The 23,248-nt window shown below is 41.5% G+C and overlaps 1 protein-coding gene across 5 annotated transcripts in view; it reads right to left on the bottom strand.

Moving 5' to 3' along the window:
• asap1b (ArfGAP with SH3 domain, ankyrin repeat and PH domain 1b) overlaps positions 1 to 23,248 on the bottom strand; it is a 54,954-nt gene that overhangs the window by 17,319 nt on the left and 14,387 nt on the right. For all 5 annotated transcript variants that reach the window (XM_056364804.1, XM_056364803.1, XM_056364800.1 and 2 more), the window contains exons 2-13: positions 18,564 to 18,636; positions 16,898 to 17,043; positions 14,490 to 14,564; positions 13,986 to 14,035; positions 13,628 to 13,757; positions 8,496 to 8,581; positions 6,363 to 6,438; positions 5,526 to 5,612; positions 4,413 to 4,513; positions 4,209 to 4,278; positions 1,200 to 1,287; positions 905 to 953 (exon numbers count right to left, since the gene is read on the bottom strand). In XM_056364804.1, coding sequence (XP_056220779.1) covers positions 905 to 953; positions 1,200 to 1,287; positions 4,209 to 4,278; positions 4,413 to 4,513; positions 5,526 to 5,612; positions 6,363 to 6,438; positions 8,496 to 8,581; positions 13,628 to 13,757; positions 13,986 to 14,035; positions 14,490 to 14,564; positions 16,898 to 17,043; positions 18,564 to 18,636 — 1,031 coding nt within the window. The remainder of the gene's footprint in view (positions 1 to 904; positions 954 to 1,199; positions 1,288 to 4,208; positions 4,279 to 4,412; positions 4,514 to 5,525; positions 5,613 to 6,362; positions 6,439 to 8,495; positions 8,582 to 13,627; positions 13,758 to 13,985; positions 14,036 to 14,489; positions 14,565 to 16,897; positions 17,044 to 18,563; positions 18,637 to 23,248) is intronic.

The raw sequence follows: 23,248 nt of genomic DNA on the forward strand, positions 1-23,248 counted from the left end.
TGAAACAATTAATGAATTGACTGAAAAATAATCAGAAAACACTGTTAGGATTTTCATCTTTTCTGTGTTTTATATCATTTAAACTGAATGTTTTTGGCTCATTTGACAAAATAAGCAGTTAGAAGATGTCATCTTGGGAAATTAACTCATAACTACTTAAAAGTAAACACAGATATTAGTCCCATGGATCAGCAATCTTTTGCTAACTGCAAAAACTGGGACCTTCTAATGGGAGCTAACTAAGCTAGCTGGTAGCCAACTAACGAATTACCTATTCATCTACAGCGGTCACAAACATATATTACTACTTGCAGACGCTATAACAGTGTGCACTTTACTGAAAAACAAAATCAAACCTATATCATGTGCGGTGAGTGTGGGAAAGGTCACCTAAACAATTAGCACAACTACTGAAAGTCTACAAAAAGTGCTAATTAATATTGTGTGATAATCTAATAAAGCATTATATGAATTACTACTGTCCCAATCTGTCTGTGTGTGTGTGTTTCTGCCTATGCACATGTGTGTGACTGCACGGGAAACAACAGTTTGAGGGTACTGTGACCTGAATTACAACAGACCACAAATCCCACTGCTCTCCTCTCTGCCACCCACTGCTAACAGTCTCTCTGCTCTCCGCAACATCAAACACATCCTGTTTTCAAAAATAACAATGTCACGACCGAGAATCTGCCAATCAAACCCCCATTAATAAAAAAAAAGATTAATGACAGCTATCTACATCAATGACTAGATTTAGGTGAAAGGTCATAAGATAGGAAACGTCTCTTCAGGTAGGAAAGCTCATAAACCTTCAAAAGGAAATAAGGATAAAAGCTCAACAGGCAGAAAACAAGCAGAACATGATGTATTTCTCTGGGCATCGTTACTCTCAAGTACTCACATGACAAACTCTTGTTCATCTTCAGCCTGGAAATGATATGTCCGGTTATCTGTGGAAAACCAGGATGTAAAATAAGCAAATGAGCTTGCATTTTTATTAGAAGCAACAGACATCATGCAGTAAACTATTCAAATATATCACCTGTCATGTGATCCTTTTGTACAAGTTCTTTTCCCTTGATGTTTATCTTTATTAAGCAGGAATTCCCCATCTTTCAGCAGGCTAACATCTAAATAACGGACCCATTCTGGCAGATACAGTAGTGAAATGAGCAGCAATTGCGCGCAGAACTTACGAGAAATGAGATCAAAGCACTTCCTGTCCTCTGAGCTGGGTTTGACCTGGCAGGTTAGCAGGTTGAGTTTGACTGGCTGCCTGTTGGACTGCAACAAGAAACACATTACGCATTATAAAAGGCTGTTTTTCAGGTTAGATGCACAACATAGAAGTTTCTATATGGTTATTATATATGATGCAATGTAACAGCTGTTTATTGTATGAAATATCAAAGTGAAAAAGCCAAGATTCTTTTTTTTAAACCAAATATTTTTTCATTCTTCAACACTGCTGCTGTGATAATTTGAATATTCAAATAAAAAGTCACACAAGTCGAACAACAGGCTGAATTCAAGGCTTCTCTAGTCCCCACTAAGGAACTGGACGGCGCTGGCTGGGCTGTGTACTGTAATAATGGGCCCAGTTGGCACATGTACACTGAGCATTGTCTCCTGCCAGTGCCGGGGCAGGGGAGGGGCCGGTGCACGTGCTAATGAAATGCTAACAGGCGATGATGAGCCTTGGAGCTCGGCTGGCCTGCTGGCATCCCGCCATGTCAACGAGAGTCACCTAGAGTTCAGCTGCCACAAGGGTTGGAGAAAAAAAAAAAAAAAAAAAAAAAAAACTTGGAGTGGTGGTAAACTGCCCTCAGTCTCGTAGATCTACCACTCAAACCAGAGCAGACAGAGAAGTTAAGCATTTAGTCCCCTCAATAGAACAGAGGTAAACCTTTTATATCATATCTGAGACAACCACTTCTCCTGAGTCTCTCTAGCAAACAGAAATGATATCATGTTTGAGGCAGCCGCTGTGTGAAGGTTCAAATCATGCTCACACCCTAACACTATAAAAACAGCAAATGTGAACAATAAAAAATGCACAGGCTCGCGATCACATCGGTCCTGATCATTATGCGCCGCCAGAGCTGATCCTCCCTGCTGCGTTTCAGCTGGAACAACTGTGTCTTGTTGGTAAACAAGCCTCCAGAAAGCCAACCTCACCAGCTCAGACAACAAGCTGACTCACTGTTCCTCAGCAGCGAAAGTTACTAATATTGTCCCGACCTCAAATTCAAATATTTATTTGGATACGAGATAAAAAATTCTGTTATCAAAATGTTCCAAACACATCGCACCAGTACCAATATTCAAAACATGTAACAGGAAACTAGTACAAATGAATGCTAACATCAGCATACTAATTACAGATGTCTCACAGGTATAATGTTTGCCATGTTCACCATCTTAGCTTAGCATGTTAGCATCCTGGCATTTGCTAGTTAAAACTAAAAACAAAGTACAGTCAGAACCAGAGTTGTGGAACGACATTGCTATCCTTAGAATAAAAACTAAATAATTTAGTCTGTCTGGAGCTATTACAAGTTTGTTTACGTGAGAAATGAAAGAAGATAGATAAAGATAAAACTGTGTAAAACAAGCCTTCATTTTAAATCATGACCATTTGAGAAGCACACAAAATGCTGCTTTTCCACATGTACCGCAAACTCCTGAATAATGCATGTTGATGAAACCTGTTTGACGTGAAGAAACAGATCTTTAACCATGCAATGCATTGTGGGTTTCAATCGTAGTCTGAGGCACTTTTCTAGTTTCACTCACAGGACAAATAACAAGGAAAAGACCCTGCGTACTGCATGAGGCGCACGAACCAGAGCACTTTATTTTATGAAGCAGACAACATTTTCTTTCTCAAGGCTGCAGATCAAATAAGGTAATACCTTTTATGGGGACGGTCAAGTGATTGATAACCAGCACAGGCTGGTAAATAAATCCCTGAGAGATTGATGTGTTTGACGTATAATCTTCTTAGGTTGTCTCATTCTACTTGACGTAAAGATATTACATCAAACTGTAGAGAATTTACATAACTGCTGAATAATACATGCTTGTTTTTTTAGATAGATTAAAGGTCTGGTTATTTAACTACATGTAATATTCTGTAATAATCCATATCTATTGTTGGGGTTTCTTCATTCATAGAAGCAACTCAGCCTGCTGACAATTTGTTGCCTTCGGTCCAAGAATCAAGTACGTATGACAAATTCTCTGTTTCCTTTTTGATCTATTCTTTCTATAATGATACGGACCGAGTCATCTTAGCGTGAATGATAATGATACAGCTATGTTGGTTTGTATGCCAGAGGAAGATGCATGTCAGACCCAAACTTAGTCTGTTTGATGAATGAAGACTATCTTAATTAATTTTTTATTAACTTAATTATTTATTCTATGATGGCTTATTTCCAACGTGGCTTCCCCCCCCAAAAAAAACATTTACACAAGATATCAGAGGAGCATCTTTCAGATCCACTCAAAAAACAACAGCATTTTAGTTTATATAATTTTATGATTTTAAAGTAGCGTAGCACAGCTAAAATGCATAGGATCTTATTTTGAAAAACCTTGTTAAGTCTGACTGCCGGATGCAATGTTTCCTGTTTTTTACATGTTTGGATTCACTGATGATCTGAGTGTGATGAGAGAGACATCTGCCACTGCTCTGCCACAATCATCTCAATTTACTGATTGTGCTAAGCCCCTAACTGTTTGAGGCTCAGTGGGAAGCTATAGAGCTATAAGGTGTTACAGAACGACCTCAGAGCTGAACTCAGCTGTAGATTCCTGCAGTTCGCACAGGAAAGAAAACATCACACTGAGCTGCTGCTGCTGCTGCACAAGAGAGGACACAACACTACAGACGTGCCAGCATATACAGTACGCTCACACTCGCTCTGAGATGAGTCACCAAGGCGCAGCAGGCAGAGGTGGGGGAGGGGTGGTGGGGACTCGGTGGTTGTGGAAAGGGGAAGGGGGGGGGGGGTCACTGTTTCCATGACAACCCATCTATGTCAGCTCCACTCTTCCAGCTTTCCAGATTGAGAAAGCCCAACACAACCTCCCTGCATGATGCTCTCCCTTTGATTCATACAGTTACTCGTGAGGGTCAGGGAGTTCACGTGACTGTGTGTATGTGTGTGTGTGTGTGTGTGTGTGTGTCTTGTACTCACTGTGGCATGAGAGATGGTGAGGATGCCCCCCTTCACTGAGCACTGCCTCCTCTGCCACACCTTCCTCAGCCTGTGATAAGAAGAGGGGAGGGGTGGGGGGGTACACACATTAGTTGAAGGGCTTGTCGTGTCTTTCTTAATTCCTAATGCAACACGAATGCTGCACTACAGCGTTTTTAAACAATGGCTGTGTTAGCAGCTTACCCATCACTCTTCTTCAGCAGGTAGCCTTTCTTCTCACTGCCAAACTCCTTGTTTCCCTGCAGCTGGTGCATGCTGTATCCACCCTGCTTGCTCTGCGAGTCCTGTGCAAGCCCACATCATAACACAAACACAAACACACACACACAAAAAACTACGTTAAACACACATAGCATGTACGGAGAAGCTGCATAAAGACATGCATTACAGACACAAACACACAACAAACTGATTCTCTGACATTAAAGTACAGGGTGTCTCTTTTCAAAAACCGAAGTGAGAGTGCTAACAGAGGAATTCAATCTACAAGGCATGCTCTGCAACATCTCTAAAGGGTCAAACCACTCTACTGTCAAGCATAATAGACGGATGCCAGCATGCTCAACATGCACCAGCACTTACTCTTCTAGACTTGATTCCAGACAAGCAGAAGGCAGAGGGGGGGAGATAGAGGGGAGAGGTGTGAAAGATCCAGCTCAGGTGCAAGTGGTGGGTGTGAAAGAGTGTGTGTTCCCTGCCCGTTTGCCAAATGATCAACCACAATCTGAAAAAGTGTTTATTTTCTAAATGTGCACGGGTGCTATTAACAAGACAAGCTACCGAACGTGTAAATGAAATGTGAAAGACTCTATAGACGGTTTCATGCAGAACAGCGGAGTGTGTGAACGTGTGAACTGCGATGACGCTGGAAACCGACGCACGGCTACATCCGCCCGTGTAGATAAATAAAAACCAGGGTTGGCCGTGTTTTAAATGTGTGTGTGTGTGTGTGGTTTCAAGTCTGGCAGTGAGTGGCTCTCCACTGAGCAGCCAGTGAGGCACAACACTGGTCACCAGCAAAGCCTACCACACACTGGCTACCAGCATGGTACAGCACTGGGCACTCGCTCTGTGCTGCAGGAGACAAGCTCCAAACCTGGTAGTGGCCAGAGTGAGAGGGTGGGGGGGTTGTGTGGTAAAACATGGAAAGGGGGTTTCAGTGTGACTGGGATGACTGACTCTACCCTGGCTCTGTTCAGCCCAATATATTTTTCTGGGTGGGTTGGTGCAGGAAGCACTTCACCTGCCTACGAGTTCAGATTTTTGGTCTGGTGTGTCTGGATGTGACCTGCCTACCTCCTTCTGGTCCAGCTGGAGGGAGGACTTGATCAGATCTCGCAGGGCAGTCAGCTGCTTCTTCTCCTCATCCTGAGTTTGTTTGATCTGTTGAGGAAAGGGAGAGGTACACCAAGAGAACGGAGAGAGCTGGTGTTTACAAAGAGCCATTTATTACACTAATAAAAATGACCTGTATAAATATCTAGATTGAAATAAACTGGTGTATTCCAAAACGAATTTCAGTCACTTTACAAATTGCTCTTTACTTTGACAACCAAAGTGCACAAACACAAAACTGAAGAAAAACATAAAAGGCAAAATACCATCACACTGCACTGATAGCTCCCGATAAATCTAATTTAACCGAGCATCAGGCATTGTTAGATCAAAACGTTGCTCCGTTAAATTCGATTTCTTGGGAGGAATCAGTGCAGTGTGATGGTCTTTTGTCTGACATCTACCTTCCCATGCGTTACTGTCTTCATATAAGTGAGGTTTAACTACTTTACAGCGAGTTCTGAATCGTGACAGCTGCTGCAAAAGAGCCACCTTCCCTCATATAATGACGGCAGGAGCTCTGTATTCTGATTAAACTGCTGCTTCGGGAGAAAGCACTGCATTCTTGACTTTGACAAAATAAAAAATTTAAAAAAACCTTCAACTCAAGGTCCTCTTACTAGATTTTTCCAGAGCTTTTAACCACGTCAGTAAAAGCAAACCTATCTGCTGAAGTAAGTAAGTGGTTAGATTTGGTCCAAGTATGCATGTGCACAAACACAGGCTGGAAACCAAAGCTGGAGCTGACGGTGATAAAGATGAAGGAAGAGGTGAAAAGGTGACTGTGTGAGTATTTACATTGTAGAGATCAGCTGCCAGCTTCTCAATGTACTGTTTCAGCTTATCCGCTGTCTTCAAGCCATCTTGAAAGAAACTGGAGGGACAGAGGTACATGTGAGTTGTCACTGACATTAACATTCATCGGAATAAATATGAAACACAGATCGGTCATTTAGCGGAACTGCATCGCAAATGTCAGGTGTCACATTACGATCTTTTCGGCCACTATGAAGGTCACGCGGGGGGAGAAATTGGTGCAGTTTATGTTTAATGTATAGCCCGGCTCCTTCTGGCGCCTTTCGCCTCTTGGCACAGAAATCGTCTCTGGCCGTGTCCACGGCAGATTTGCAGAGGTGCTTAGCACATCCTGAAATCCATTACAGATCTGTCAGCGGTACAGACCTCGACGCAGCGCTGCATCTGCAAATCACTGCTAATGGCCTCCCCTTCACTCTCTCTCTCCACCCACTGCCCTTCTTCTTGGAGCTTACATCTCCCCTCCTCCCTTCTTTACTTTCACACCTTTTCTGCTTGTTTTCTTTCACCCCGTGTATCGACCATCCCACATCTCTCCTCGAGCTCCATCCAGCTCTACATGTCAAGTACTGTTGGCCTCGCAGAGTGTGTGTAGACTAACTTTTATTTTGACTCTTGGTCGTGATGACACTTTACTCTCCAACTATGTTGCAGAGATTTGGGAAATGCAGATTCATCAGCTTGTGTGTCCAGTTGTGTGACAGTGTCATTTGGGGCACAGAGTCGGAGCCTCCAAGAGCTTCTCAAACAAACCTCATCTCACTCGCTTTGAGTTCAGCTGAAAGTAAACACAGAAAGTCCTCCCCTGCGAGTCGCTGTAGCTGAATTACCGGCCTTATTGATGCCCTTTCATCGTAGAGTGAGACTATGGTTCACTTTGATTCAGCTTGTGCAAGAGGAGTGATAACAAACATATTTGCTGCACAAATCCTGCATGTTATTGATCCCTTGTAGTAGCCTCCAAAATTAAAGATCTGAGCATAACTCAAACTCACTTAGTTCACATGTTGGAACATTTGCTTAATTACTTTATTCATTTGTGGACAGACACATGGAATATTGTGCTTTTTGGATCAATCATCTTATATGTTGGTATTGTGATATTTAAATCAATAAAACTCACTAACTATTGATTATATTTATGATGTTTAGGGCCTCAGAGAAAATGTATAATTTTATGTGATTGATAAATAATCCAATTTATTTTATTTTATTGATTTCATCTGATGAAATAAAAAATAGTGCAGTTTTTGACTGCCACTCTAGTCTGGGCTCTAGTCAATTGGCTAATTGCTCTGCAGTTGATATGTAGTTTACTACAACAGCTGCATGGATTTTTGTGGGACTGTTTCTACTGCTTTATGGAGGTTCACACATCTTGGTCGATTTCATTCTCGATGGGAGTCATCCAGTCTTTCATAAATCTCTACAACGGAGGGGATGAGTAATGTTATCATAACCAACAGAAGATGGATCAAAATATGAGAATAACACGAAGATTGACATTTGCTTTTAATTACCCTGCTTACTTTTGTGAATAAAATGGTCAGGACTGTAAAAATGAACACACACTTTTTAATTGTTTCCTTCTTTTCTAGGCTGTAAGCAGTCACACACTTCCCTTAGCTCTCCACCCAGTGCCTTTATGCTTCTGATCCATCACCAGTGCAGCTTTTCTATCCATCAAAAGGCCCAGGTTGAACAGATTAACGGGGAGGTATATTGTTTTGTCCCAGTGTTATGACAGGACCTAGCAACGCTGAGAGAAAATTTGTCATTCTGTGACAGGCCGTTGTGAGCTGCGGTTCTGGCACGGAGAGCGTCCACTTATTTACCCACCAAACCCCACAGCTGTCAGAACGTATCCATATGATGACCTGTGCATATTTATGAGAGCCATATATATTATATATATATATACACACACACACATACATACACAATGGTGCACCCTCAAATATCCATGAATCATAAAGGAGATAGAAAACTGACATGAAGAGCTGCAAAGAGGGAGAGAGACTCAACCGTCTAGTCTCAATACGTTTCTCAGGGAGTGTGATGCACACGACGGGGAGCTTCACACTTTCAGGTTAGGGGGATTTACGTGGTACTTACTTGCACTGTGCGTGGTAATACTTAATCAGGTTCTGGAGGAGGTCCACTCCTTTCTTGGTCTTGATCTCATTTACTTTGATCAGGTACTGCAAAGCAAAGAGAGGTTCAGAGTTCAGCCAGGAGTTGAAATTCAGGGTGTTTAATGTTTTTTTTTTGGGGGGGGGGTTTAATGAGGTAGAATGAGGCCCCACTGTTACACAGACAGAAAAAGACTTCTGCTTTGCCGTAGACACTTTTGAGTATGAACACTTTGCATTATGATAATCGCATCTGAGTGCACATATGCCTTACGAAGCCTTTGATGTTCGAGCCAAGACTGCCTTGACACTGTGGGAGTGGGGACTAGACTGGTAAACACAGAAGAAAATGCCTTGTAGTACAAGAGAATATCATCCCTCTCCCTTGATCTAAATAAAGTTTCAAAAGTGTGATGAAAAATACTTTACATTAGCATTATAAAAAAAGGGAGAACAGCCTCGAGAGGAAGTGCTTTGTAGGCTGTATGTCTGGGTGTCTTCAGACAGCGCTCCCACCAAACAAACGAATAAAAAATAATCTTAATCTGAGCTAATCCCGCAGTGTGCCAATCCACAGAGATTTACAAAGAGTCAGAGCTAAAGACCACTTTCAGATCCACAGCAAAATTTAATCTATCACACAAAAGCCTTGTGACGCTCCATGCCAACATACAGTTTCAATTTGCTCCTTGTATCATGTGTGTGGATGCACGGGCGCATGTGTGCGTGCATCTATGTGTGTACGCATGCATGCCTTGTCCCTTTGTCTGCCTGACAGTGCTTGCTGGATGGGAGATTATCCACATTTTGTCTGAGCCTTGTGCGGGTTCAGTGTTTTGGAGAGCCGCTGCCGCATGTGCGTGTTGAACTCTTTTGTGTGAATGAGCAGCGACGCTCGAACTGCTGCCGTGTCTGGGCGGAATATAATGCAGCCTGCTGATCCCTGCCTTTCCACACTCCTTCGCTGAAAGCGTAGGATGAAAAGGGTGAGAGAGCGAGAGCATCCTGTAATCTGGTGATTGAGTAACATGAAGAGAGAGGGAGCGAGAGAGAAAGGGGGGGAATGAGCGCGAGAGCGAGAGAGTGCACGCAACAGAGAGAAATGAGGTTAAGTGGGATGAACAGATTGTATCACTGACTGCAGCAACTGTCCCACACACAACAACAGCCCCACTGGTATTTCCAGCCAGAATGACTGTTGATTTAGGAAACCTCTGATGTTTGTGATTATTCAGTCTCCTCTATTTATTGCTAGAGCGCCTTCTACACACACGACATGCTTCAGAAATATCAATGAATCACAAAAACAAGTCCAATACATAAAACAATTGGGTCAGATTAAAAAAATGCCTCAGATAAAACATTGATATTCAATGTGCAATAGATAAAATCCTCTATTATAGTACTGTATATGTAATTTTATATCAAACTATCAGTACTGTTTATCTCGCAAGGCTGCAACTAACATTTCCTTCTATTACTTTCTTAAATAATCAAGTAATTGTTGTGTGTATGGAAGGTTAAATATAGTGAAAACTATTTCTTAAAACCCACTAGAACATACATTAAATTTGAACTGCAACAGATAATCTGATTGAAAAATTATTCAATTGATTAATCAGCCATCTAAATTGTTGTCGATTAATTCTCTGTTGATGACTGATTTATTTATCAACTAATTCATCAGCTCTGATATATTGAGATATTCTAAACCTTATTACCGTTTACCTTTTTACTTTTGGTGGTTTGAGCTACATGGTAATGCTAGCATGCTAACATTCGCTAATTAGGGCTAAACACAAAGTTCCACCGACACCGATGGAAATGGCATTAGTTTTGCAGGTATTTGGTCAAAAATCAAAGCATATGAAAAACTGAAATTTTGACCTGAAAGAAGAAAAGTCAGGAGATCACCAAGGTCAGAATGAGTCATCCTCTGAAAACCACGAATGCACAAACTCTCGCTGCGTTCTGCCTGATACTGTAGATGTTAAGATATTGGAAACACTATGTTTTTAGCCATGTGCAAGCATAACTAAAAATACAGTATTTCCATTAAGCAGACCTTCTCGTTGATGACTACAGCAGCCTACTACAGCCTGAGATATAAAAGGGTAGCTAGCATGGAATACTCATTTGTCCTGTCTCACAGTGTAAATCTCCGTATGACTCTATATATACATGAGTAGCTGGTGAGATATCTGGCTCTCATAACTCATTATTTTTGGCCTGAACACTGAACTGCATTTGACCTGAAGCTAACACAGCATACTGCACAGTATATGCATAGAAACAAGTGAATTATGTTCTCATAATACAGCCCTTTTTAATGCTTTTTTGGGAAAATTCTTCAAACCACATGGTCATCTAACTATCATTTACAGTGAAGCTGGTTTAGTAACAAGTGGCCAAAACCACAAAGGCCTTTTGTTTCAAGTTCTTACCCTGAAACAGCCAACAGGCCCTACTCAGAGGATTCCCACAGTGCTATGAGGATACAACAAATCAGTATCATACTGGAAGTCAGAGCATGAACATGCAAAGCTCTGCAGATGATTAGAAATTTTAAATCAAATCTGCGCTTCAGGCAGCCAACAAAAGAGGAAGCCATTGTTAATGTAATGTGGGAGCTACAACTTTTTTTTGGCATCCTGCGGAAACTGGAGGCAAGCTTCAACGCTGGATAACACAGTGACTGATGAGTAGGTCTTCTGTTTCAAATTCAGGTTCAAACTTAAAACAGCAACAGTCGATATTTTCATCCGAAATATGTATCAAATTACAAATGTGAAAACAGTGTGACAATGGGAAAAGGGGTCGCTTGTGGTGATGAATTATCACCTGATTCAGCTTTATAGAGAGTTTCAGTTTAATGTTGACTTAACTTTATTGTTTCGGTTCACTCCCATTGGTATCATAGCTCAGACAGACAAATTTAGCTTCGTCTAGCTGGTGAACATAGAGGATCAGCTAACAGCTAAAGAGCCTGATAATCCAGAGGTTAGTAGAGACCAAACATAGAGCATAAAGAAAGTCAATATTGGACTTGCATTTGCCATGTGGCCAGAAACACGACTCCATAACTGCTAAATGTGTAGATAAGCAAAAAATAATTTAATACTGGATTAACTTTATTGAAAAAAGGGAAAGTTAAATCATTTAATTTTAGAAATGTTTCCAACAGAAAATAGCTAACTTTTCATGGTACTAGACAAAATGCACATATAGGTCAAAATGTCAGAGTTAGGAAATTGTGCTATTGTTTAAACTAAGCAACCAAACAACTTAGCAACTAGCATTAGCATCCTAAGAACTATCACTAGGAGGGCTAAAAACATTGAAGACGAGGGCTTCAGTTTGGATTGGAGCAGATTAATACTCAAATCTTGCTAACTTTGGTGAATTTACTTTTTAGCCATATTAGTAGCTGTAATGGCAATGTTAGCATGCTAACATGCTAAACTAAGTAAAAATGGTAAATGTTATAGCTTCTGAACATCAGCATGTTAGTATTGTAAATGTGAGCATGTTAGCATACTGATATTAGCATTTAGCCTCACACAGATGCTAACATGGCTGTATCCTTGTTTACATTGTTTGTATCCTCCTCTGTTCCATTTGTTTCATGTTTTTTTACTTTCTGTAAAACATTACTGGTAAGTAAACCTGACATGAATATGCCGTATACCCTGACCTGTAACATAATAGGACGTTTAAACACAGGTGGGAAATGTGGGCAAGGAAATACCTCTGAGTCACCCTGACAGGAGAGAAGATCAGCATGGCAGGGCACATAAGGACTGCAGCGAGTCCTGTAGTGAATAATTCACACAACCAACAGCAGTAGAACAGCCATTGGTCCATTATGTAATTTGAGTTAAAAAATCCTAACAGGATAAAAGAGTGAACAAGGCGTAGGCGTCACCACCCACCACTAGAGAGGTTTTTGGCAAAGCAGAGTGAGCTTTAACAGTTTGTTCTGAATCTCTTGGGCACATAAAGAGCTCACATTTGTTTTGAACTTAATTCTAGCTGTCACTTTTCTTTAATCACAGTCTTTGACAATTATACTACAACATGATTCAAACAGTGTTGCCCCATTCTCAAAGGCAAACAAGTTTACAGAAACAATGGAACATCAATACTTTTATATGTTTATTAGTGGTATAATATCTGACATGTACTCATCACGTCATGAGACTTTTAGGGTTGTATTTTCTAAATCTTATCCACACTGACATAAAATCATTGTAACAGCCAGTTTTGGTTGAGTCTTGAGGATGACAGCCAGAGACTGGTGAAGTACATACCATCCTCGTGAATTAATTTAAGTACAGCTGTATCTTAAGAGAAACTGTAATCCCTTCACGAGTGATACAGCTAACCTTTAAATTATTCAAATCATCTTCGAGAAAAAAAAAGTCAACTCAAGCTTAAAATCTTTTACATAGTATAGGATTTTAATAATAAGTGGGTGTTCAGACCAAAAGTAGCACTGCGTTGGTGGAGGCTTGTTGCCATAGGTACCAATAAGAAGATGAAACACCATCCACGAAGGCCGGTTTGAATGATAGATCCATGAGTTTCAGAGTTTATCACAGAGCACAACGCTGAACGGCGGTTTATAATACTTCGAGAAAAAGGGTTTTATAATTCTGGAAAAAGTTACCGCGGCAAAAAATGTTTTTATTCTCCGCTTCATGGATCATGAACAAACAATGAATCTACTGGGAATACATGTTTCATTTCATGCATGTGTTTGACCGGCTGATGGAGTGCAATGTCAGACGATGTTGTTTTATGCTCGAGCAAAAGTTGAGCCAGACTGCTGAGATGCTTCTTGTAGCTTTTGCTTAAGAGAGCACGAAGATGTGCAATTATGCAACCTTTCAATTTGCAGGGTGGATATTTTTTTCTGAAACTAGAAAGATCGAATTTACATCTGAGATCTGATCACAATGCAAGACTGACCACCTAGGATCACTTCAACTGTCATGAGACCAACTTGTAGAATTTGTTATAATGTCATTCTGTATGGTCCGACCATTCGTCCATATCCGGACAGGATTACCAGATAAAGATCGTATGTTAATACAGACTCGTTTTACTACCTACCTCACACATTTGGAGCTGAAAGAGACGCCGCTCCTTCTCCATCTCCTCAGCAATTTCAGCCCCGGTGATCTCGGTGCGGATCATCCCATGCTGCTTGGCGTGCTCTCGCTTCTCCTTCTCTATCTTTGTACTGATACACAGGACAGGACAAGTCACTACGTGGATGCACTTCTCTTTTTCACATGTTTTGTGTGTAGGTTTGTGTTTTACAATGTGCTCTGCCTGCAGTAACTTCTACAACGCTCCTGGAGGATCCAGACATTATCAACAGTGTTTGATCCATTATTCAGTGCACTATAATGAGCTAGATGATGCAAACATGCAGTATTACAACAGCACACTTTCATTATCCACTTACAACTTGGCCTCGTAGTCTTTCCATGCTTTGTCAAAGGGCTTCTTTATGTCCTGCAGAAACACAGGAGGACAAGCATCAGCAAACTACAAAGAGGTCACCGTGGGGACGGAGTTATTTGCAGAGTTGGATCGCTACCAAAAACACAGCAAATGGCTCACTCCGCTCACTATTTATGTCCTGCGCGCCAAGCGAGTGACCACACCCATCCTTGTACCCCAAACATCAAGGGTTCATGACCCAGTTACTTGCCGTTCACCTCAAACACAACACAGAGGCAGTGTTTATTCCTGAAAGATGTACAACGTGGTCTTTAAAACAAAGAACTGTACTCCCCCTTCTCTCCTGTAACTCACATGCACAGAAACTTGGAGATGAATATAGAGATTTGCTGACGAGGTATCTATTTCCTGTGCTCCACAGCCGAAACATATCATTGGGGGGGGGGAGTCAAGTGAAAGAGGGAAAAAATGGCAGCAAGAGAAACAGTTTTACAGTAAATCTTACCCCTTTCACGCCCTTCAAATCGCCCTTCAGCAGAGAGTCTAGGGTGAAGATCACGTTGTGGCTGAGGCTCTGGAGCTAAAAGAGGACACAGAGAAGAGGAGGAGGAACACAGAGAGTTATAATGTGGCTCTTGTCACAAGCAAACATGGGTAACATATCATCATAACAGTGTGAGAGGCAAATATTTACGGGATATGGTTGTTATTGTGGACAAAAACCATGAAAAGACAAAAACCTCTGTGCAGACAAACCTTGACATAACTCGTTCATCTGCGACAAAGAGCTTGATTGTCATCAAAAAAAATAAAATAAATAAAAACCTCACCAGCACTGTTGCACTGGTTGACATGTTCCTTCTTTACTATGAACATGGGCACTGCATTTTCTGTAAATCCTGCTGCCAAAAATACTTGAGCATACTAGTGCACCAAATGTGTATTAATCCACAGCTGAAAATAGTCCCCAATAAATGCACTACTTACTCCTGTTTGAATAACGTTTGCTAAAACCTACAATGTCCAGCTGCTTTAGTCGAAACTATATATTCTAACCACATTGTAAAGCAGAATTAGATGAATCTTTTTGCCATTTAGGGCCAGTGGAACAAGCCGATGGACACAGAGCAACTTTATTTCTGGCGACCTGACGAATCCCAAATCCAATATTAACTCTCCTCTTTAGCTCTGTTATTGGTTTCCACCAACTCCCGAGGAAAACATGGCTTTTTAGCAGAGTAATTTGCTCCACTATGTTCCCTAGCTAGCTGCTAGCTTTGTCTGCAGTTTGTTGCTGTTAAGTAAAGTTAAGTTGCGGGGCAAAACCAAAACAACAAGCTGAAAAAAAGGGTATGTATATTGTAGGTGAGAGGAGCCGCAGAGTCAGGTGATGACTGGGGCTCGGTGCCACAAACAAGAGAGGGATGTAGCAAAGTACTGAGAGAAGAGGACTAGAACAATGTTGGATTTGGCCTCATCTTTTAACCTACAGAGTGATGCATTAACACATTCTTGCTGCTGCCGACTGAGGAAATCAGCAAACATAATAGCAAAGTGCAAGTTAGTCTATGGAAGAATTAGCAAAAGCTTGACATTGCCAGCAGCTCAGGTTGCCACAGCTATGCTCAGCAGCTCTAACCATAAGGATCAGCAAGGTCATTTACAACAGTACTAAGCATTTAAGTCCCTGTTGCCGTTATCCAAGTCCACACAGACACACAGCAGCGGTCAAGGAAGTAAACAACGCTTAATGGGCGCTAATGTGCTTCTTAAGTGCCTGTCTTGCATATGGCCAACGTCAGAATCAATCTTCCGCTGGCCGACTGCCGGTGTGCTCTAACAGCCCATCCTGGAAACTGTCACTGTCTCCTTTGCTTTCTCTTACTGCACAATTCTCAGGAAAAGGAAAATAAACACAGAAAAGAAAAGCTGGCAACAACCTGGACAAATTTGTTAAAAAAAATCCTTACATTTCAGCCGATAACACATGTCGGACATCTAGGACAAGCGCTGTTCATCAATACTCATTTGTTGTGCACGCACATACCAGCGGCCTCAGGGCAAAAGTTATTGAAGTCTAAAAACTCACTCAATAAAATGCTTAAAATAGAAAAAGACAGGAGTCAAGAGAGAGAGAGAAAAAGAAGAGATGAAGAGAGGAATGTACAAAGACAATTTCACTTTCCTCCCTTTATGCAGGTAGCCCCCACAGTGGGGTGAACAGACACACACACACACACACACACACACACACACACGCACACACGCACACACACACGAACACACACACACACGCACACTCCTGGTGCTGCCAAGTGTATTTATGGAGCCTAATCTCGCTGTCAGCCACACAGGAAGAGAGGGTGAGAACGGAGACTGGCTCTTCTTCCAACAACAATCGCTCACAGAGGATTCGAACAGGACACAATATTCAAAGGAAACGTCAGGGGAAATCCACAGCAGGCAGATAAGAGCCTCGACTGGAAAAAGAAATACAAGGCTCGGAGGTAGATTTAGCCGCAGTCAGCTATACTGTCCGGCTGTGATGACAGTTCTGACTGTGTAGGTGATTCTTACACAGTTACGTACGAATGTAGAGACAAAATAAACCCTAAACCTGTAGGCAAACAGACACAACTCTGGTATAACAGTTTTCCGGACCCTCAGCTAACCCTTTACATGTCCAACCCTAACTCTTAACCTGATGTTAACCTAATCCTCATCTTAAAGTTAAGCCAAAATCCTAAACCACTTACCCACGTGGAGACAGGAAAATAAACTCTCTATGGAGACTTTTCCTCTTTCTATCCTCCCAGGACGAGAGCACCCACAGAGACACTCAGCGTTCAGTAGGACAGGCTCTCCAAGACATTCATTTTAATGATGAAGCGAGTGTCGACATGTCGGACTCACCAGGTTCTTCAGCAGGGCAGACAGCTCCTTGGTGAGGGAGGAGAACTTGACAAAGGCCGTCCCCAGGTCAGGGTTGTCCCGGCTGATGAAGTTGCTGCCGAATTTGTCCAGAGCTTGGGCGTAGTTTTCTTCATTCTGAACGTGGTCTGAGTTGGAAAGAAAGAGGAGTCAACCAGCGCTCAATATACCTGCCCTGAACTCTGGGTGTCGGTCACAAAGGTGACACATATCCTAGAGGGTATGGCCGGGTTTTCAAACCTCAGTACATAAAACACAGACACTGTCAAATGCCCGATCAGACTGCTGATCTTTTTTTTACTCATATATATCATTTATATAAATAAAACATTTGTCCTTTTGTGACACAGTGGCATAAACAGAATGAAAACTAAAGCTTACTAGTGCGGTAAAACAGAAGGAGTTTAAGATGGAAAGGAAATATTTCAGTAATGCACTGCTCTTTGTTTCCAACAGCAACAGAGACAAACACCTGGAACAAAAAGGTTTCAGTCCTCGGGATGTTCCTAATAACACAGATGTGGTAGAAATCCTGCAGCAGCAGAGGCAATATAATAACAGACAAATGTGACCTTAACCGATGATTTTTGATCCATGATATTCCACAGAGACTTTTTGATTTATAAAATTTGAAACAGTAAGTCATAATTAAATCAGCATAACAAGACAATGCGTTTTTCTCCAGGTCTGTGAAAGTCTACGGGAGCCAAACGGCAGCATCCATCTGTCCTTGTCGTTAAGTCAGAGATGGAGAGGGAGAGATGTTCAGACTGCTGCCAGATCTCGAGAAGAGTCCAGCGAGGGACGTCAGGTTAGACAAGCACCCTGCAGAGCTTCTTCCTGCAGCAGCCATTTTGAATTTTCTTATCACACTGGAAACTCATACACAGTCCAAACAGGGCTCTAGTTACCATTGAGGACCGGGGGGGAGGCTGAGACCCACCGTCCGCCCTCCTCAAGATATCAGAGCTGTATGAAGTTACTGTAATGGAAACCCAACACTTCCTGCTGATGCTGCGTCACATTGCCACACACGAGTGGCTTTTATTGTGAAGCTGTCACAAAGAGCTAAAGTATCTGTCACCGGGGATAATGTAAAAAAAAAAGAAAAAAGAAAGAAAAAGGAAAAAAGAAAAACAAGATAAGTTTGTTTTTTTTGCAATTTTCGCCAGCGGGCTGTTTTGGCTCTTGGCAAGAGATGTTTCTGTTGTTTTGGGACTTTGCAGTGTCTCATCTCCTACAGATCACAATGAGAGTGGAGTGAAGTGTCTTTTTCTGTGGAGAACAAACAAACTTTTTTTTTTTTGTGGCACAAACTGAAACTGTCAATTTACAGGGAGGAGGCTGCTCTCTAAAGTATTCAGTGGAAAATTACTGAGGATCCATGTCACAGCAACGAGCAAAACAAACTCAGGTGTTGGTTTCTGGGACAGCCTGGATACACACACAAAACACCATCTGTCCCACAAAAGGCAACGGTCCAGACAAAAAAAATAAAAAATAAAGCAAACCTCATTTTTTATTGAAGATATTTAAGAAATCCTGGGCTTTCCTCTGGGGGTTTCTGTTGGAAAGGGCAGTGAACATGCACCCAACTGTTGGCTAAAGCACACTCAGGCTTGATTAATTTAGAAACAGACGGTCTCACCTTGTCCTGAATTGTAGATGGCCTTCACCGATTTCTTCACCTTCTGCAGGGAGGTTCGATCCTGGTCCAACGCCTGAGAAAAGAGGAGGAGAAGAAGGATGCTCTTAAACACCTTTAAAGTGGTTTCCCTCTTTAACCACAAACTGTAAAACAATCACATCAAAAGACGACAAAGATGGAGATTAAAAGCCCTTTTTTTCTTTATATAAATGGCGTTGAAAACAAGAGCTAATATTTGCTCAGTGACTCAAAGCATATTCCATAAAGTTAATGTAGACAGAGCGCTCTCAATGCAGTGCTTGACCTGAATGTGGCATAAATCATTATTTCAACACTGCTGGCTGCTGGAGAAAACCCTTTGTGCTCCCTAATAGGCAAAAATAAATAGGCAGTGTATCCAATTCTATCCTGCTTAGGCTATTTATTATGACAATTATTCACAATGAAACATTTAAACGCTAGGAAAATAAACACCGCCACTGAGCTATTGTTAGAGTGAGTTATCTGTCTCACTTCCTTCGCGCTTTCGGAGATTAATGCTCAGAGTTTAGATGCCAAACCACCTAAATAATGACCAATATAAAATAGAAAAAGACTTCACAGATGCTATAGATCACGGTACTAGTGGTAGTAGCTGCTCATTTCACAACAATGCGTATCTATATTTAGAGAAAATCCCATAAAGCCATTTAAGACAAAAGCCGTGCAGTTGTGACCCTAGAACTCATTTAGACATCTGCCCCCCCCCCCCCCCCCTCAAAAAGCTGCTTTGCACCAGGAGAATTCAACTTAAACATCATCCGAACAGAAGAGAAACTCAGCTCACCCCTGCCAGAGAACACAACAGCGACGACGTCTCAAGTTACACCGCAGTCACGCACACCTCATCATTCACACACACGTCGTAGATAGAAGTCACATCACCGGCTGACAATTCAGTCCTCTAATCTCTGAGCTGGTGAATGAAACTGTGTTTTGAACCGACCGGTGTCTGTGGTTGATTTGTGGCCTGATTAAATCTAAACACAAGTAAAATACATCTGGGACTCTTGCTGATATCCTAAATTAAGTTAAATGTTGCATTTTAACGACCTCTTAACTCAATATGTGATTATATCCTTTTAGATTTTATAGCCCTTCATTTTTTGTAAACCTTTCTTGTTATCATCTTGATTTCACTTTCATCTCAGCTGGTTTTTTTCTCTTCTTCTTCTTTCATCTACATTTCCTTTCAAATCTCTCTCTCTCCCTCTTCTGTTTGTCAGTGTCAAAGCTTTGCCTCTGTGCACCGTTTTGGACTGTGTTCTTGCAATTTGTGCCATTTTTCTTTCTATTTTTTCTCATTTTTGCCTCTGAAAAAACTTTTCTTAGCAAGTACAATTCTCAGTAAATAATGCTCTTGATTCATTTATTACAGAATAACAACAGAAGAATTTTTCTCTCTGCAGATGTAAACCTTCTCTAAATAGTGGTTTAAAAGCCTCTAAGAGACGGCAGTTTTACACGATGTTAGATTTCTTTTAAGTTAAAGAAAACCTTCCAAATTACTCCAAGAATAATTGGTTAAGAAATGTTGTTCTTCTAATGGTTTAAGGTCTTTTTTTAGTGCTAAAACAGCAATCAGAATAAAAAAAAAAAAAAGAAGATCGATTTTGACCTGCAACACTTGCTGGAAATGATCATGGAGCCGACCAGAAATATGCCCCACAGTGACCCCACACCCAATAAATAGAGTGAATACTAATCAATGAGTTTTTACTCGCGTGCATTTCATGCTGCTATCAATACAAACCCCCCTTCCAGTTCAACCACCATTACTATCTGTCCAAAATATATCTAATGCAGTGATAAACCCCTACGTTTCCAGCAGTTATTTACTAATAGTATTTCCTTGATTATTATCAGCGACGACAGAGTGATGAAATGAAAAGAGGATGTTTATTTGTTTACGAGAGTTCAGTGCTGCAGGACCTCTGGATGTGCTTCATGCATGGAGAGTGCAGCTACAACAACACTGGACGTGTTTCTCAGCGCACAGCAACAGCAACAAGCTGAAAATCAGCTGTCATACTGAACTCCATCTGCCTGTGTGACATCTATTAGTTTCATTTACCGCGGGAGAGGCCGAGACCGTCGGGTGGACTCGATGCGCTCAGGAAAAGCGGATGCAAGCAACACAGGCGCCCACCTGCATCACCTGTTTTCGGCGAAATGATTTTCAAATCTGAGCCACTGCTGCTGAATTCACATTAAATTTATCATGACAGCGCAAACATTTCATATCCAGCCTGCTTTAACCACGGGGAATGGAACCATAACTCTGCCGTGTTTGCTCATAATAGATGATAAACACCAGCAAAAACACCATTACATCAAGGTCAGCTGGTTAAGAGCAGAGGCGTACACACGCACACACACACACACACACACACACACACACACACAACAGTGGGCTAATTAAATTTCACAACATAATTAAGCTGTCCTTGGCCTCCCCTGGACAGTTTTACATGGCTCTTCCCCAATTATGGCAGCAGTAGTTTGTCGCCGCAGGGCCCTTACTGCCAGGCCCGGGCCCTTTGATCCTCCTGCACATGGGAGCAGACTGCTGCCCAGTACCTACCCACACTGCCTCACTGCGTAACCCCGTGTCTGTTCACCAAAATAATGGCCCAAAATGAACATTTAATAGGGACCATCACCACGGCCAATATTGTCTCTGTGTATATACATACATATTATTTTGATAATTACTATAATGAAAATCTTCAAACAGTGTGTAAACATACGATATAGGATGAAAAAGCTTCACTCAAAACCTGAGGTTACTTGTAACCCCTGTTCTCTGTTATCATGAGTTGATGTCTCCCTATAGGGAACGCTGCTTCACTGCTATCCTCACAAGTCTCTGTATTCATTATCATATCATCGCTCCGGCGCTGGCAGTCGTCAGCTTTCCTACCAGAGGAGTCGACACAATGCAGTTTCCTCTTCCCGCTTTACTCAAAAAACCTTCTGCCTCTCTCCTGACTGATAACTGGCGCGTCTCGCAGTAGGGCTGAAATATCAATCGAAATTCTATCGAAATTGCAATATGGGCAAGTGCAAAATCCAAATGGATGCAATTTATTTGACAAAGGTAAAATGTGTCACGAGGCTGCTTTAAGACTGTAGCTCTCTGAGCTAAAAGCCCGTCTTCACTGGAGGCTCATCCTGCTCTTCGACCGTGGAGTAGGATTTGTGAGTGTGCTGGCTGTCACTATACATTTAACACCGCTGTTAGCCTTTGCTAACAATTGCTAACACAGCTAATAGCCAGGTAGCACGAGCAAACCACCCAAATGAAATAACTTTATCTGTTTTTAACTTTAAAAAAATCTCATCTCCTTCTCTGTCCCTCAGTTATTATCACTTCTGCAGTATTTTCCAGCACCACATGTTTGAAGTAAGTATAATATGATGGATTTCTCTTTGGTTTATATATATATATATATATTTTTTTTTGGGCTTTTATGCCTTTAATGGACAGCACAGTGGAGAGTGACAGGAAACAGGGAGGCAGAGAGAGGGGGAATGACATGCAGCGAAAGGCCGTCCGATGCGGGATTCGAACCGGGGCCAACTGCAGCGAGGACTGTAGCCTCTACACATGGGGCGCCTGCTTAAACCACTACACTACACGACGCCCCTTCTCTTTGGTTTATAATCAGATTTTTAAAAAATGTAGAGTAGGATCACTAAGTTCAAAGAAAATTAATTGCCAACAATTTGATAATACATTAATTGTTTCAGTGCCGTTTTCAATTTTCTGTTTCCAGCCACTTCAATGTGATTTATTTGCTGCTTTTCTGTGTTGTTTTTATTATTGTAAACTGAATGTCTTTGGGTTCTGGTGAACCCTGAAGATGTCAAAGACTTCACTGTGGGCTATGGGAAACTATGATGGACGTTTTTCATTACTTCAAAGACTGCAGTAAATGATTAAATGATTAATCAAGAAATTAATCAGCAGACAAATTGATGATGAAAATAACTGTTAGTTGAAAGAGTCGTCTTCTACAAGCTGAAAGAGAATCAATCTTTTTTTTTTTTTCTTCTGAGCGACTCCAAGCTAAATGAATAGACATGTTGTGTTATACCGCAAAAGTCACACATTAGATCCCCTTAACAGCCGGCACATTTACCAACAAGCTGTGTCTTCTCTCAAGCTGCCCCTAACCGCCGCCTTCGTCACTCAGTAGGAGTCAGTCTGCAGTGAAACGCCTCCAAAATAAATCTGTGGTTATTCGAAAGTTACGGTCATGTGAGCTGATTAGGAGATGAAGAGCACAACACACATAACAGGCTGAGCGAGCAGATTGACCTTTACGGCGCTCATGCTGAGAGCAGCTGACGCCGCCACCCCAAGGGTCACCCATAATTCACCCTTTCTGTGCTCTTAATTAAATATTCAGCCGTAACGTCGTACATCCTTACATTACTACACACAAGAGATCTAGTTCAGTAGCGGCTTTGGACAAGATAAAAAAAAAAAAATAAAAAAAAGACTGAGCACTTTTATTCAAAGTCGAAACAAATTATTACAGAAGATAAACGATAAATATCTTCTCATTGGCCGGCACTAAGTAACTTGGAGAGGTGGTTTGTTAAAGCTGTTTTCTCTCAGCTTTTGAGGGTGAAAAAAA

Source organism: Seriola aureovittata, chromosome 20, assembly GCF_021018895.1.
Source record: "Seriola aureovittata isolate HTS-2021-v1 ecotype China chromosome 20, ASM2101889v1, whole genome shotgun sequence".
Classification (NCBI taxonomy): domain Eukaryota; kingdom Metazoa; phylum Chordata; class Actinopteri; order Carangiformes; family Carangidae; genus Seriola; species Seriola aureovittata.